General features: G+C 56.8%; 1 protein-coding gene across 2 annotated transcripts; it reads right to left on the bottom strand.

Annotated features, from left to right (window-relative positions):
* Window positions 1–782: 782 nt before the first annotated feature.
* IKBKG (inhibitor of nuclear factor kappa B kinase regulatory subunit gamma) lies at window positions 783–8752 on the bottom strand. Of its 2 annotated transcripts, XM_017857426.1 has the most exons (8): window positions 8566–8752; window positions 7151–7269; window positions 5249–5401; window positions 4004–4100; window positions 2827–2970; window positions 2089–2231; window positions 1810–1871; window positions 783–1511 (listed from the first exon to the last, which is right to left on the bottom strand). In XM_017857426.1, the coding sequence occupies exons 2-8, from the start codon at window positions 7264–7266 to the stop codon at window positions 1369–1371; spliced, it is 858 nt and encodes a 285-aa protein (XP_017712915.1). In that variant the 5' UTR covers window positions 7267–7269; window positions 8566–8752; the 3' UTR covers window positions 783–1368. The 2 variants fall into 2 exon arrangements, with proteins under 2 accessions (XP_017712915.1, XP_017712914.1); XM_017857425.1 differs by lacking the exon at window positions 8566–8752 and having other exon boundaries at window positions 7151–7272.
* Window positions 8753–13734: the final 4982 nt, after the last annotated feature.

Here is a 13734-nt window from a genome sequence, read left to right as displayed (position 1 = left end):
TGAGCAGCCCAGCGGGGCGCCGTGCCTCACGCCTGTCATCCTAGCACTTTGGGAGGCCGAGGCAAGCAGATCACCTGAGCTCAGGAGTTTGAGACCAGCCTGGCCAACATGGTGAAACCCTGTCTCTACTAAAAATACAAAAATTGGCCGGGCACGGTGGCTCACACCTGTAATCTTAGCACTTTGGGAGGCCAAGGCAGGTGGATCACCTGAGGTCAGGAATTCGAGACCAGCCTGGCCAATATGGTGAAACCCCGTCTCTACTAAAAATACAAAAATCAGCCGACCGTGGTGGCAGGCACCTGTAGTCCCAGCTATTAGGGAGGCTGAGGCAGGAGAATAGCTTGAACCCAGGAGGCGGAGGTTGCAGTGAGCTGAGATTGCGCCACTGCACTCCAGTCTGGGTGAGAAGAGCAAAACTCTGCCTCAAAAAAAAAATATATATATATATATATGTATATACACACACATATACATTTATACACATATACATACATATATACATATGATATGAGCAGCCCATTCACAAGCAGAACTAAAAAGCATCCTTAAGTCTCAGAAAAGATGCTGAAGCTCACACTTGACAGAGAACTGCATGGCCTAGCGAATGACAAAAACCCAAACGGGCTTTCCCACCTCCTCCTTGGCAAGGCTAGGGAAATAGGGGGTGGGGAGAGACGGGAAACCAAGCTCCAAGTAGGAAGGGGCTCAGGTACCATCTACCCCATCGCTCATACTCAGTGGTGTCACTTCTCAGAATCTATGCCAAAGATACGCACAACTAATGCACAAGGATTTTTACTACGCCGTTATTTATGGTAACAAAAAGATTGGAAACAACGCAAATGTCCATCAATAGTGACTGGTTAAATACACATCGGTCTGGCTGCAAAATGGAATAGCATGCAGCCCAAAAGGAGAGCACCCGTGTGCACGGTACGAGGGCAGCACTCCCAGGGCACAGTGGTGGGTGGGTCGGTGTCCGTTGGGAGGAAGAGCTGCCACCCAGCTCTGCCAGGGGAAGCAGTTCTCCCTGAGAGCCCCAGGCCCCCATTCTTGACTTCCCCACTGCGGGGTGGAGGAAGAGGGAGGGATTAGCCCGAGGCAAGTGGTTCAAGCAGACAGAAGGGAACAAAAAGAGCAGCGAGTCAGGCCTGATCAGGGCTGCATCTACCCTAAAAGAGGCAACCAGTGGACCAAGAGCTGAAGCGTAAGGCGCCGCGGCCAGCTCCTGGGTGGGGGTCCAGGTGGCATCCCAGTTGTGGTCACCCAGCCCCTCATCCTGGGCTAGGCAGGTGGGAGAGGAAAGCGCAGACTGCACGGTCCCGGGCATGTCCTCGGCAGGTAGTGGCCTTGCACTGGCCGGCCCTACTCAATGCACTCCATGACATGTATCTGCAGGGTGTCCATATCAGGGGCCTGATACTGGCACTTGGGACAGCAGAAGTCAGGTGGCTCCTCAGGGGGGCTCCTCCTCTGGCTGGGCAGGGCCAGGGGAGAGGAGAGGTAGGCTGGGAAGAGAGAAGAGTCAGAGGGAAGGGGAGGATGGAAGGGGACGGAGACTTGGCAGGACTGTCAATGGCAGGCCTGGTCTCACAGGCCACTCATGTAAAACCAGGAGCCGCCGATACCACGGCACGCCTCCCTTAGCCTCAGGGAAGGGGGTGAGCTACCGATGGGGTGGCCTATACGAGCTCCCGCCGTCAAGTCTCCGGAGAGCGACAGGAAGGTCGAACTGTGACCTCCCACGGCGCAGCACCTGCCCTCCCCACCCACCTCCTCCCAGAGGCCCAATGCTCGCTCACTCACCGGGGGCGGGGGGCAAGGGGGCCTGGGAGACCTCAACATGCCGCTTCCTCATGTCCTCGATCCTTTGAAAACAGAAACCGTCCAGTCAAGGCACGCGTTTCTGTAAAGCTCCTTGGCTGGACTAGTGTCAAAGAAGCTCTTGAAAGCTCAGGTGAGAGGAGAGGGACCACAGTGAGCCCTAACCCAGAACACCAGGAGCCATCCATCTCCTGCGGTCACCACTGGCGACCCCCCAGTGTCACACCCACTGCTTACACGGGCACGCTCTGAGAGGCCCACCTGGCCGACTCCTGACAGCTGGCCTTCAGTTTGCTGTACTCCCTCTGCAGCTGCTCCAGCTGCTCCTGCAAGAGCTCCTTCTTCTCGGCCAGCTTCTCCCGAGCCTGCCTCTCAGCCTGGAAGTCCGCCTTGTAGATGTCCGCCTGACAAATCCAACAGAAAGGGATGTGCCCGCCACAAGCCAGCCACCCACCAGGCACTGTGCCGGGCACCACAGGAACAAAGCAGAGCCCACTGCTGTCCTCCCAGAGCCCCCAGCAGCGCAGAGGAAACAGACACGTCAGCGAGTAACGCCAAGTTCACCGAGAGGTCTAAGGAGCAGCACAAGTGGTTCAGAAGCTTACGAAAGGCCACTACAAAATGATGCCAAAGAGGCCAGGCGCGGTGGCTCACGCCTGTAATCCCAGAACTTTGGAAGGCTGAGGTGGGCAGATCACCTGAGGCCAGAAGTTCGAGACCAGCCGGGCCAACACAGTGAAAACCTGTCTCTACTAAAAATACAAAAATTAGACGGGCGTGGTGGCAGGCGCCTGTAAGCCCAGCTACTCAGGAGGCTGAGGCAAGAGAATCGTTTGAACCCGGGAGGCAGAGGTTGCAGTGAGCCAAGATCGTGCCACTGCACTCCAGCCTAGACAACAAGAGCAAAACTCCATCTCAAAAAGCAAAAAAAAAAAAAAAGACGCCAAAGAGGCACTCCAGGTCCCAGTGCCAGGGTGGGCCAGAGAGGAGGGCCCTCACCTGGGCCTTCAGCACCGGAACGGTCTCCATCACAATCTTGTGCTGCTCGGCCTCCTCCTTCAGCTTATCGATCACCTCCTGTTTGGCCACCAGGGCCTCTTCGGCCTGCTGGAGCTGCTGTTTGAGATCTTCCAGCTGCATTCCCTAAAGACGGGCAAGGGGAGCTGACGGAGCCTCGTCGGCCCGGGGCGAGGCCGGCTGAGAAGAACTGAGAAAGACGAAAGAGTGGCCCTGGTTGACCAAGCTGGGTGATGCCAGCCCCTGATTTGAGGGCCCATTGCAGGATCTCAGCGTGCATAGGGAGAAGACTGCATCCTGTCACGGCCCAAAACGACAGAGGAGGAGATGCTGAGGTTTTTTTCAGGACTGAAGAGGCCGCTGAGGTCATCTGGCACAACCTTCCAGCCAGGCCGACATTCCCTTCCCAGAACCCCCAGCTGCACAGCCTTCCTCCCACCCTTCGTAGGACACAGGCTACACCCACTCATAGCGAGCCGGTCCTGTGCCCACCACGTGCACAGCTAAGCTGAGAGTCCTCAGTCCTTCCACTCTGCCACCTGGTCAGAGGTGCACTCCTCCCACACAGGCATCCCCAGCTCCCTGAGACACACACAGACACACCCCACCAACGCTTCCCTCCAGAAATTAAGTGGCCAGTTTTGTAGCTAACTCTTCCCCACGTGACCTGGCTTCAGGCTTTGTCCTTATAAATCTCCTCTGGGTACACTTACAATTGATGGTGCCCTGCTAAAACGTGATCGCTAGCGAAATGCACCCAGCTTAGGTCTGATGAGGACAAACTAGGGAAAGGCTCCCGACCAACACTGGGGTGGAAATGTTGCCGGGCTTACCTTGGCTTGGGGGAAGCTAAGCCAGGTGCCTAGATGGCGATGGCTGGCAAGAGGGAATGTCCATGGAGACAAGATATCCCCAGCCCCACAGAGGGAGCATCCCAAGGCTCTGGCCCAGCCCCCCATTATGATGGCTTGCTCACACTCCTGAGAGCCACATCCCGGGGTTGCCATCTCCCCACAGCTTCCCTGAGCTGTCACAGCTGCAGCCTGATAAAGGTCTAAGGCAAGTCAAGCGTCCCTCCCAGAAGCCCATTCTCAAGGTTCAGGGAAGCGGGGAGAGGAAGAGGCAAGGCCAGCCCTAGAGCCCCGGCAGCCGCACTTACTCGCTTCCGCTCGCTGCCCACCAGGCTGCTCTTGATGTGGTTGTCGTATTCTTGGAAGAGCTGGTGATAGGCCACCTGCAACTGGGCCAGCTTCCGCCTGAGGAAAAGGAGCTTTTGCTGGAGAAACCACCTCATCCCAGTCCAGCCACAGTTCCTGCCTGCTTCCAACTCTACCCGCTTCCTTCCCTCCCGCGCATCACAGGCCTGGAATGGGGTCTTCCAAGGCTGTGTGAGGACTCCTGAGGCTGTCAGCTCTAAAGCAGAGCGCTGGACTGGTCACCAGGCAGTTAATGTCGTTTTCCTAAAAGCTAGTATTTTAAAATGTTTATAATAAAATCGCGGCCAGATGCGGTGGCTCACACCCGTAATCCCAACGTTTTGAGAAGCCAAGGCGGGAGGATTGCTTGAGCTCAGGAGTTCAAGACCAGCCTGGGCAACATGGGAAAACACCACCTGTACCAAAAATACAAAAATTAGCCAGGTGTACTGGCCTGTGCCTATAGTCCCAGCTAGTTGGGAGGATCGCTTGAGCCCAAGAGGCAGAAGGTACAGTAAACTGAGATAATGTGACTGCACTCCAGCCTGAACGATAGAGCAAGACCCTGTCTTGAAAATAACAATAGTAAGAGTAATAATAATAATTAATAGTAATAATACAATGGAACTACCCTGCACTCTTCGAAACGGTGAACTTCACAAACAGCTCAGAAAGGCAGGGGAACTGTTCTAAAGGAGACTCAAAAGGCACGCCAAGGACAGGAACCTGAGGTCCCAGATTGGATGCCGGTAGAAGGGAGGCTTGGGGTATTTTTGTTGTCTTTCTGTTGCCCAGGCTGGTCTTGAACTCCTGGGCTTAAGCCATCCACCCACCTTGGCCTCCCAAAGTGTTTGGGGTTACAGGCGTGAGCCAGGGCACCCAGCCTAGATGGGGTTTTAAAGGACAAGTCCCCTGATGACCTAGTGGCTAGGAAAAAAAACTACAAGAAAGGCCATGTGTGGACAGGCAGTGAGACGTGGTCTGGATAGCAGAGGGCATGATTGTGTCAAAGACAAACCGGGTGTCATCATAGTCGCCTCTACTGTTAGCAAGGCTAAGGGACAGAATGGGCCCGCAGCCACAGACAGAATCTGAAGGACTCCTCAGAAGGCAGAAAGAACCCCGGACCCAACACTTCTCGGCCTTTTGGCTAAGATCAAGTGTAGAACCACAGACCCTGCGGTGCGGCCCCGCCCCGGCTGACTCACTTCTCCTCCGAGGCAGCCTGGCGCTCCATGCGGAGTGCGGCCTCCACGCTCTGGCCCTGCATGCGCAGCTGGTCCACCTGCACGCTGTGCTGCTGCTGCAGTGCCTCGCGCTCACTCTCCAGCTGCCGCGCCTGCTCGCTGGCCGCCCGGGCCCTGGCACAGGGAAAGAGCAGACTCAGGGAGGACAAACAGGGGGAGAGGAAGGGCTATGCACAGGGCATGGGCGGGGGGGTGGGGTCGGCTCTGAACACTCTGTGACCGTGAGCTGAAGCCAGGCAGCAGGGTGGAGGCACCGTCACCAGAGACAAGGACAACTGCAGGGGGCCAGGTGGGAGCAGCAGGTGAGGAGCTTTGCTTGAGACGTGTTTGCTTCAATGTAGGGGCCCAGCAGGTGACCAAGTACAGGGTCAAGATGCCAAGGAGACCTGGAAGCCAGGGGAAGGGGGTGGTCCGAGAAAAGGATGGGGTCACCTGCATCCCGCAGTGCTGGGGCCAGACGAGAGGAGCCCTTGGAACTGCCTGTGGAGTTCCAATGGGGGGTTGCTGGGGGCCCCAGCAAAAGAAGTCTCACTGGAGGGGTCAGGAGAGACTGTCGTTCCAAAAGTGAGAGACTGCCCACCTGGGCATGCAAGCACTGAGCTCAATGCCGACTAGGACTCGGCCCCATCCCTGGTGCTGCCCAGAGCTCTGCTGGAGTCCCAGACGACCTGCTCGGATGCTCAGTTCCCACACCTGCCCCCCTACAGCTCCCTTAACCTCCAGTTTCCAGGGTCTGGCCTCAGCCTACCACACAGCCTCACTGCAGGGACGATGGTGGGTGCTTCTGTGCAGGTCCTGGGTGGCCTCTGGCCACAGGCAGACACGGCCCTTCTCTAGTCACCCCAACTCTGCCTGGCAGGCCTGGCTTCTTGGCTCTCCCCTCCACGCCTGCCCCATGCTGCCCCCACACCCTGCACGGGCTCCCTCTGCCCATCAGAGCCTGGTGGAGCTCCCCTCCCCCTGTCCTGCCGGCTGCCCCAAGTACACCCTGACCGCCTACTGTGCTGGGGTGGCCGGGGCCCCCCTGGCACCTGATCCATCTGTCTGGAGGGCAGAAGCAGGGCCGAATGAGAACCACAGAAACCTCCCTGCCCTTGGACCCAATGGTCCCACTCACAAGAACCAAGACCCCTTTGCAAAAGAGAGTAACCAGCAGGCCTGAGGCCACTGGCTGGCAAGGTTGGCCCTTGGCTGGTAAAGTTCCCTTGACACAGTGACACTTTCCCTAGTGGTCAGGGCGGTCCCTGCACCTGCACCATTTGTAGGGACAACGTGGTTGCCATGAGCACCCACTCTGTTGCTGGGAGTCGGAGATTTAGGTACCTGTCTGGCAGAGGGCGCTCACAGGACCTGTCCCCGGTAAACACCCAGGGCGCCGAGTGTCTAGTGGGCATCTCTGGGCAGGAACATGGCCCGTGTGGGAGGCACGTCTCACTGTGCCGCTCGCAGGGCGGCGGGAGGCTGGGACAGGGCTTCTCCAACTCCCCCCGCGGCTCCTGCCCTGGCGGCTCCTGCCCTGTGCCCTTTTCCAAAACTGTCATCTACCTCAGCCACACGGGCAACCGTGCACCGGTCCCAGAAGTCCTTCCAGAGAACTAGACACCGTGGGTGTGGGCTCAGGGCCCCCAAAATGCCTCCTAAGGAAATAATCAAAACTCCATCAAAGGGTCACAGAGTGCGGAGAGCTGGCTGGGACCCAGGTCCCGGATGCCTGGCCCAGACCTCTCCCGACACCTGCCCCAACGTGTTTACGCAGCCTGCCCCGGTCTAGCCTCATCAAGGAGCAGCCTGGAAGCCCCTAAACCCACCTCATGCTTTTGGAAACCCTGGAAGGGGTCTCCGGAGCTGGCTCCCACGACTCACCGACCCTCCAGAGTCTGGCATTCCTTAGTGGCAGCCTCCAAGCGACTCTGGCTCTCCTGCAGCTCCCCGAGCAAGGATGTCACCTGGGCTTTCACAGAGGCCTTGTCCTCAGCCATCTGCTGCAGGAGAAAAAGCCACTTCCTGTCAGCACTGCCTTCTCCCCAGCGGCCCACTCCTGCCATCCGCAAGCCCCGGGGCAACCCGCAAGAGGCTGAGGCCCGCGCACCATGAGGCCTTTTTTCCTGCCCTCGGCACCCCCAAACCTGGGTGCCCTGGGGCCTCATGAGCCCAAGGGCCACCCAACCCTCCCCAGCTGCCCACCTTAACCCTCTACCACAGGGTGAGACACACAGATGGGGCCAAAAGAGATCCCCAAAGAGATAAAGGAGCACAAAGCTGCCTTGAGGTTGTCAACGACTTAGTCACTGCCCCGGCAAGCAGGCCTTGAGGGCTGAACCCGGCGGCCTTGCGGCTGCAGCCCCAGCAGGGGATCTCTCTCAGCCTCTCTGAGACTTGGGGCAAAAGGAGGTCAGGCACGAACAGGGCAAAATAAACACAGGCCCCAGTCCACACCCGGGGCCGCTAGGATGGGAGAGTTTGTGCAAATCAAAGAGTGAACACTGAATTTTGTTAAACACTGGGAACTGCAGAACCTCTCAGCAGGCACGCTCCACTCAAACCCCTGCACGAAGACACCCGGCCACCACCTCACGGGGCCTCTGGGAGCCTAAGGCCGTGCCCCTGGGACGCCCCAGCCCCCTTTTGAGTGAGTTCCCGTCTGGAAACGCTCAGGGCTGTCCAAAGCATTTACTGTCTGTTCCGGCCAACACCTGACCTCCCTTTCTTACAGCATTTACTAGCAAGGGCTTAGCCTGTCCCTTTGAGACATCTGCGTAGCACCCACAACCCAGGGTCTTTCCCGAGGGCCCCGCAGCCACTCCTTGGAAATGGAAACCTCAGGAGGCATGGGGCCCGGTCTCCCAGTCTCCACGGGAGGGAAGAATCCCAACCTTGGTAAGCACCAGCAGCTCCCACACACGGCTGGCCTCGTGGCAAGGACGCTGGCTGCCCTGTCATCTTTCACCTGAGCCTCCACTCGCCCCCTCCCGACTCCCTCATCCTCCCTTAGCAAGGCCAGGCCGCCTCTGCTGGGGCGGGAACGGAGCTCAGCTCTCTCCCCCACAAGCAGGGGTTTCTGAAGAAAATCTCTTTTCCCAGCTTGAACAAAGGCCCGCTTTTGTGTATCTTTGTGTATCTCCAGTGTTCTTGTCAAAAGAGGAGGACAGGCACAGAGGCCCGCGGGGACAAGGCCACGGGATGACGGAGGTGGAGGCTGGAGAGGCGCCGCCGGGGGCCCCCGGCGCCGGGGAGAGGCCTGGAAGGCCGCTCCCTCACGGCCCTGGCGGGGAGCTCACCCTGCAGACACCACCGCTAGCTCAGCCTCCAGGCCTCCGGAACCGGGAGGCCACACGTTTCTGGGGCTTCGGCCTCGCCGAAGTCTGTGGTGCTTGGTCACGGCAGCCCCAGGAGACACGGTAAGCCCCTGCCCGTGCCTTGCTGACCGGCTGTGTCAACAGCGAGCTCTTCCCTGCCACTGGCACAGAAGAAAACCAAGCTGCGTTAACACCCGAGCCACTGTGTGGAAAGACGTATTGTGTGTATCAAAGGAATGCGTGCAAATTATAAGCATTTAGGAAATATATTAACATGTAAGGGAAACTTCTCATTACTGGCCACCCAGCTACTCACGTCCCTCCAAATGTTAGCAGGGTGTGCACTCAGAGCTTTTACTTCTCTACTGGGGTCACGCTTTATCCATAAGTTTGGCACCTAGCCTGTTCACACCAACATGCTATAAGGCATGTTGCGTGTGAGATGCTCAAAATGCCAGCTGTGCCGGGCCACGTCGTTACATATGCAGCCTCTTATCTTACCCCAACCTTTGGCAGCTACAAACGATGAAGTGAAGCGCCTCCCCAAAGCCAGAGTCATCGTGAGTGCCCGACTCTCTTAGGGTTACGCACCAGGGCTGAGGACGCTGCCTACGGGCTTGCTCCATCCCAGCAAATGGCCCCCTCGGAAGGGACGGCATTGCAAGGCCTCTGTCCTGCACCTTGCCGGCAGAGCGCTCACCTACGGCTTCATCAGTTGCCATTTTCAGATCACTTTTGGCTTGCTGTTGGACTTGGTGTTGTTTTAGTTACCGATGAGGGCGAAACACCTTCTCACTGTGCTTACTGGTCACCCGCACTGCTCTCGTGCGTTGGTTGGCAGGAGGGGGAGCGCGCATAAACACCAGAGAACGCCACAAGCTCCAGGAGGAACGGGGTTCTGGCTTGTGCATCAAGGGGCCGCAGCCAATAGGGCAGGCAGGCTGGTTCCCTCCCAAGAGTAATCCGACCAGTTGTTCTGGAAGCTCAACCTAAGTAAAGCCGAAAAGGAAAACCTTCGAATGCCTTACTTCTGGGCAAATGGTATGGTTTTAAATCCTTGGTGTCTGGAATACGGTCAACCCTACACCGTGCTACCAGAGGAGGAAGGAGGCAGGGCGGTGGGTTCTTCCAGCTCCCAGGCACTGCTGCTGCATTTGCCCTCATCTGTGTGCTCTGGAGAATGTCCCCATACTGGGTGGTGTGGTGGCCCTGAAGAGATACGTGCATATCTCATGGGTGTGACCTTCTTTGGGAAAAGGGTCTTTCCAGATGTAAAGAATGCCGAGATGAGGAGATCATCCTGGATTATTCATGTGGGCCCTACATCCAGTGACTGGTGTCCTTTATGAGACAAAAGGGAAGACACAGACGAAGAGGAAGAGACTGTGTGATGACAGAGGCAGAGACTGGGGTGATGGCTCTATAAGCAACCAGCAGAGGCTGAGACAGAGGCCCGTAAATGACTCTCTTGGCGCCTGCAGAGGAAACCAGCCTTGCAGGATGTGGTGGCAGGCACCTGTAATCCCAGCTACTCGGGAGGCTGAGGCACAAGAATTGCTTGAACCCTGGAGGCGGAAGTTGCAGTGAGCTGAGATGGCGCCACTGCACTCCAGCCTGGGTGTCAGAGCAAGACTCTATCAAAAAAAAAAAAAGAAAGAAAGAANTCCAAAATCCATGACACAAATGCCCTCACTTTCTACAAGAAAACAACACCAAACACATCAGCTTCACTTAATAGCATGTGTCGGCCAGGCACAGTGGTTCATGCCTGTAATCCCAGCACTTTGGGAGGCTGAGGTGGGTGGATCACCTGAGGTCAGGAGCTACAGACCAGCTTGACCAACATGGTGAAACCTCGTCTGTAATAAAATACAAAATTAGCTGGGCGTGGTGGCACACACCTGTAATCCCAGCTACTTGGGACGCTAAGGCAGGAGAATCACTTGAACCTGGGAGGTGGAGGTTGCAGTGAGCCGAGATCACACCATTGCACTCCAGCCTGGGGAACAGAGTGAAACTATCTCAATTAAAAAAAAAAAGTGTCAAATGCCACTTTTTTGAATTTTTACTTTTGTAGAGGCAAGATCTTGCTATATTGTCCAGGCTGGTCTCAAATTCTTGGTCTCAAGCGATCCTCCCACCTCGGCCTCCCAACGTGCTGGGATTATAGGCATGAGCCACTGTGCCTGGCCTTATGCCACTTTCTTTGTAAGTGACTCGAATTCATTTGTATTCTGGTCAGTCTGAGGTGTGCCTGCCCTCAGATGCTCGGTAGCGGTCCTTCCTGGCCTACATCTCTGCTGTCTTCTGGATCAGGGGGTCCTAATACGCCTGCAGACTCCCAGGGTCAGCCTCCCAGGCAAACGTCACTGCAGCATTGATGGCTGCAGCCTGAGAGGCCCAGAAGTCTTGGACCAGGCAAGTTAGTGGTGTCTCTGAGACTCAAAGTCCTCATCTGCATAGTGAACAGAGACAACAACATTCATCTTACAAGACGAGGAGGGTTAAATGAGAAAGCAGAAAACAAACAGGAAAAACCGCTGGTCCTCCCCTCACCAGAGCATGTGCCATTGCCAGGCAGTCAGCAGAGGCCACAGGAAGGAGAGCCCCACACCCAGGAGACACCCCAGGCAGTGAAGGAGCCATTTGAGGTGACAAAACTGGTAAGTGGTATGCCAAGGTTCTAGCAACTTCATAGCAACTACAGAGCTGGGTAAAATGGGGAAGGCAGTAGCTACCCCGTGATCAAAACCCTCACCCAACTAACTATTGCTTGCTGATGAGCACAACATCCAACCCCGTTAGAATCCCGCTCGCTCTGCCCAAAGCTCAGCTCCTCTGCAACTTGTCTTTTTTTTTGAGACAGAGTCTCACTCTGTTGCCCAGGCTGGAGTGCAGTGGTGCGATCTCGGCTCACTGCGACCTCCACCTCCCAGATTCAAGCAATTCTCCCTGCCTCAGCCTCCCAAGTAGCTGTGATTCCAGGTGCCTGCCACCACATCTGGCTAATTTTTGTAGTAGAGATGGGGTTTCACCATGTTGGCCAAACTGGTCTCAAACTCCTGAGCTCAGGTGATACCCCCGCCTCGGCCTCCCAAAGTGCTGGGATTACAGGCATGAGCCACTGCACCTGGCTGGCAACTTGTCTTTTAAAAAATGTTTTGAACTGAGGTAAAATTCACATGACATCAAATTCACCATTTTAACTAATTCAGCAGTTTTCAGCATGTCCATCAGGTTGCGCAACTATCCGCACTATCTAATTCCAGAACAGTTCCGGGACCCCATTAGCAGTCACTCCCCAGGCCCCTCCTCATCTGCATCTGCCTCTGCAGATTGGCCTCTTCTGGACATGTCTCATAAGTGGAGTCACACACTAGAGACATGCAATTTCTTCTGTGAATCTCCCCCTAAACATTCTAAATACAGCTTCCTCCATGAACATAAGCATGTACATCTTCCGGGACAGACATCTTTTGGGCCCTTGGGGGCTTGGCCCAGGGCCTGACACAAGTTTCACTTGCCACCCACAAAGCTCAGGTCAGGCAGAGCAAGGGGAGTCAATACAGCCTTGAGGCCTCCCTGTGCCCCTGAAGCCCGGGGGAAGCTGCTGCGCTGAACACACAGCCTGGAAGGGAAGCACGGCTGGCCTGCAACACTCACCCTCAAGTCCCCCTCAACAGAGCACTCTCCTGGGGATGAGCAGAGGCCCTCAGTCTAGCTGTCACCTCTCTGTGCACCAGTGCTCTGAAGATCCCAATACAGTGGGTCTCACCAGGGACAACTGTATCCCCCCAGGGGTCATTCTGCAATAAACATCTGGGGATATTGTTAGCTGACACAACAGGACAGGTGCTACTGGCATCTAGCAGGTACAGGCCAGGGACTCTGCTCCACAACCCACAATGCACAAGAGAATTCTCCAGCTCCAGGTGCCGACAGCACTGAGGTGGGGGACCCTGTCCTGGAGCAGGCAGGTTGTGTTGGGTCTCCGTGTTCCAGCAGGGCCTCTTCAATTCAGCCTCGCTGTCAAGCAGACCAAGCAGCCCCTTGACAGCAAGCTGACTGCACTGACCCCTTCCTCCATGGAAGGAAAGGTGATTTGCCGTGACAGGAAGAGGAGACACATCCAGGTATGGGTCTTGTCCCTTCCCACAGGGTGTTAGCCAGAGCCACTCTCTGAAGCCTACAGAGTATGTAACTTGTCAGCACAGAGCCCCACGTAACATCTTGGACCACAGTCCAGCAAAGAAGGCAGGGGAGTGGGCCCATGATAGCGGCCTCTACTAGTCACAGCACATGCCACCTCGCCCAGGAGCTGCCAGCCAGCCAGCCAGGACACGGAGAGCCAACTGAAGACACAACTGAGGTGCCAGCTCAGGGATGACTCCCGCAAGGAAGGGGTGTTGTCCTCCACGATGGGGTGGACACTTTGGCCTGAGTCCCCAACAGGAACCAAAGGGTGAAGAAAAGGGGCTACAGGCCCCACCACACACAATGAGCCACGTGGGGAGTCTGTGCCGCCCCTCCCTGCAGCTCTGGGGCCGGCGGTTTAGAAGGCCGCCACAGCAGAAAGGCAAGAGTGTAGGGCGGGAGCCACCTGGCCCCCCTGGGCTAACCCAGGGCAATGCAGAGCAGTGGCGGGGAGAGGGGGTGAGGGGGAAGAATGGCAGGGGCTGGGGGTGCCATCACGCCCAAGGCGCGGGCAGGAGCGTGCAGCTGAGCCCTGAACCCACGACGACCTGGAGCTGAGCAGCACCGAGGGTGCGGGGCGCCCAGATGGCAGCCTAGGAGAGAACTCCCCAGTCCCAGCCGCTGGATGTGGGAAGTCAGCCTTCACCTCCGCTGAGGTGTGCACCGGGACTACCCCAGAGGAATGTTGCCTGTGGGGGCCACACACCTTCCTTCCCAAGACAGACCACGCCCCTCTACCACGGCATGCCCCGCCCATTTCCAGGACAGGCCCCACCCCCTCTCTGGGCAGACCACGCCTCTTCCCAGGGCCGACTCTGCCATGTCCCAGGATGGACAGTACTTCATGAGTGCTCAGTCCGGGGACACAGAGGCCTGGACATGTTGGTCCAACCTGGAAGGTTCATTCCAGCTCCAGAGCTCCCTGTAAGGCCCAACAAGGCTGTCCTGGAGCCTACC

This window comes from Rhinopithecus bieti, unplaced genomic scaffold (genome assembly GCF_001698545.2).
Source record: "Rhinopithecus bieti isolate Rb0 unplaced genomic scaffold, ASM169854v2 scaffold_47305, whole genome shotgun sequence".
NCBI lineage: Eukaryota > Metazoa > Chordata > Mammalia > Primates > Cercopithecidae > Rhinopithecus > Rhinopithecus bieti.
Note: the sequence above shows the minus strand (reverse complement) of the source record. Positions and strands in the feature narration are given on the sequence as shown.

Bases quoted from the DNA above. Each gene is read 5' to 3' on its own strand.
- IKBKG (XM_017857426.1), bottom strand. From the start codon at position 7,266: ATGGCTGAGGACAAGGCCTCTGTGAAAGCCCAGGTGACATCCTTGCTC. The intron at 4,101-5,248 runs GTGAGTCAGCCG...CCTTTTCCTCAG, and splicing joins CAGGCTGCCTCGGAGGAGAA to GCGGAAGCTGGCCCAGTTGC. The intron at 1,512-1,809 runs GTGAGTGAGCGA...CTCTCTTCCCAG, and splicing joins CCCCTTGCCCCCCGCCCCCG to CCTACCTCTCCTCTCCCCTG.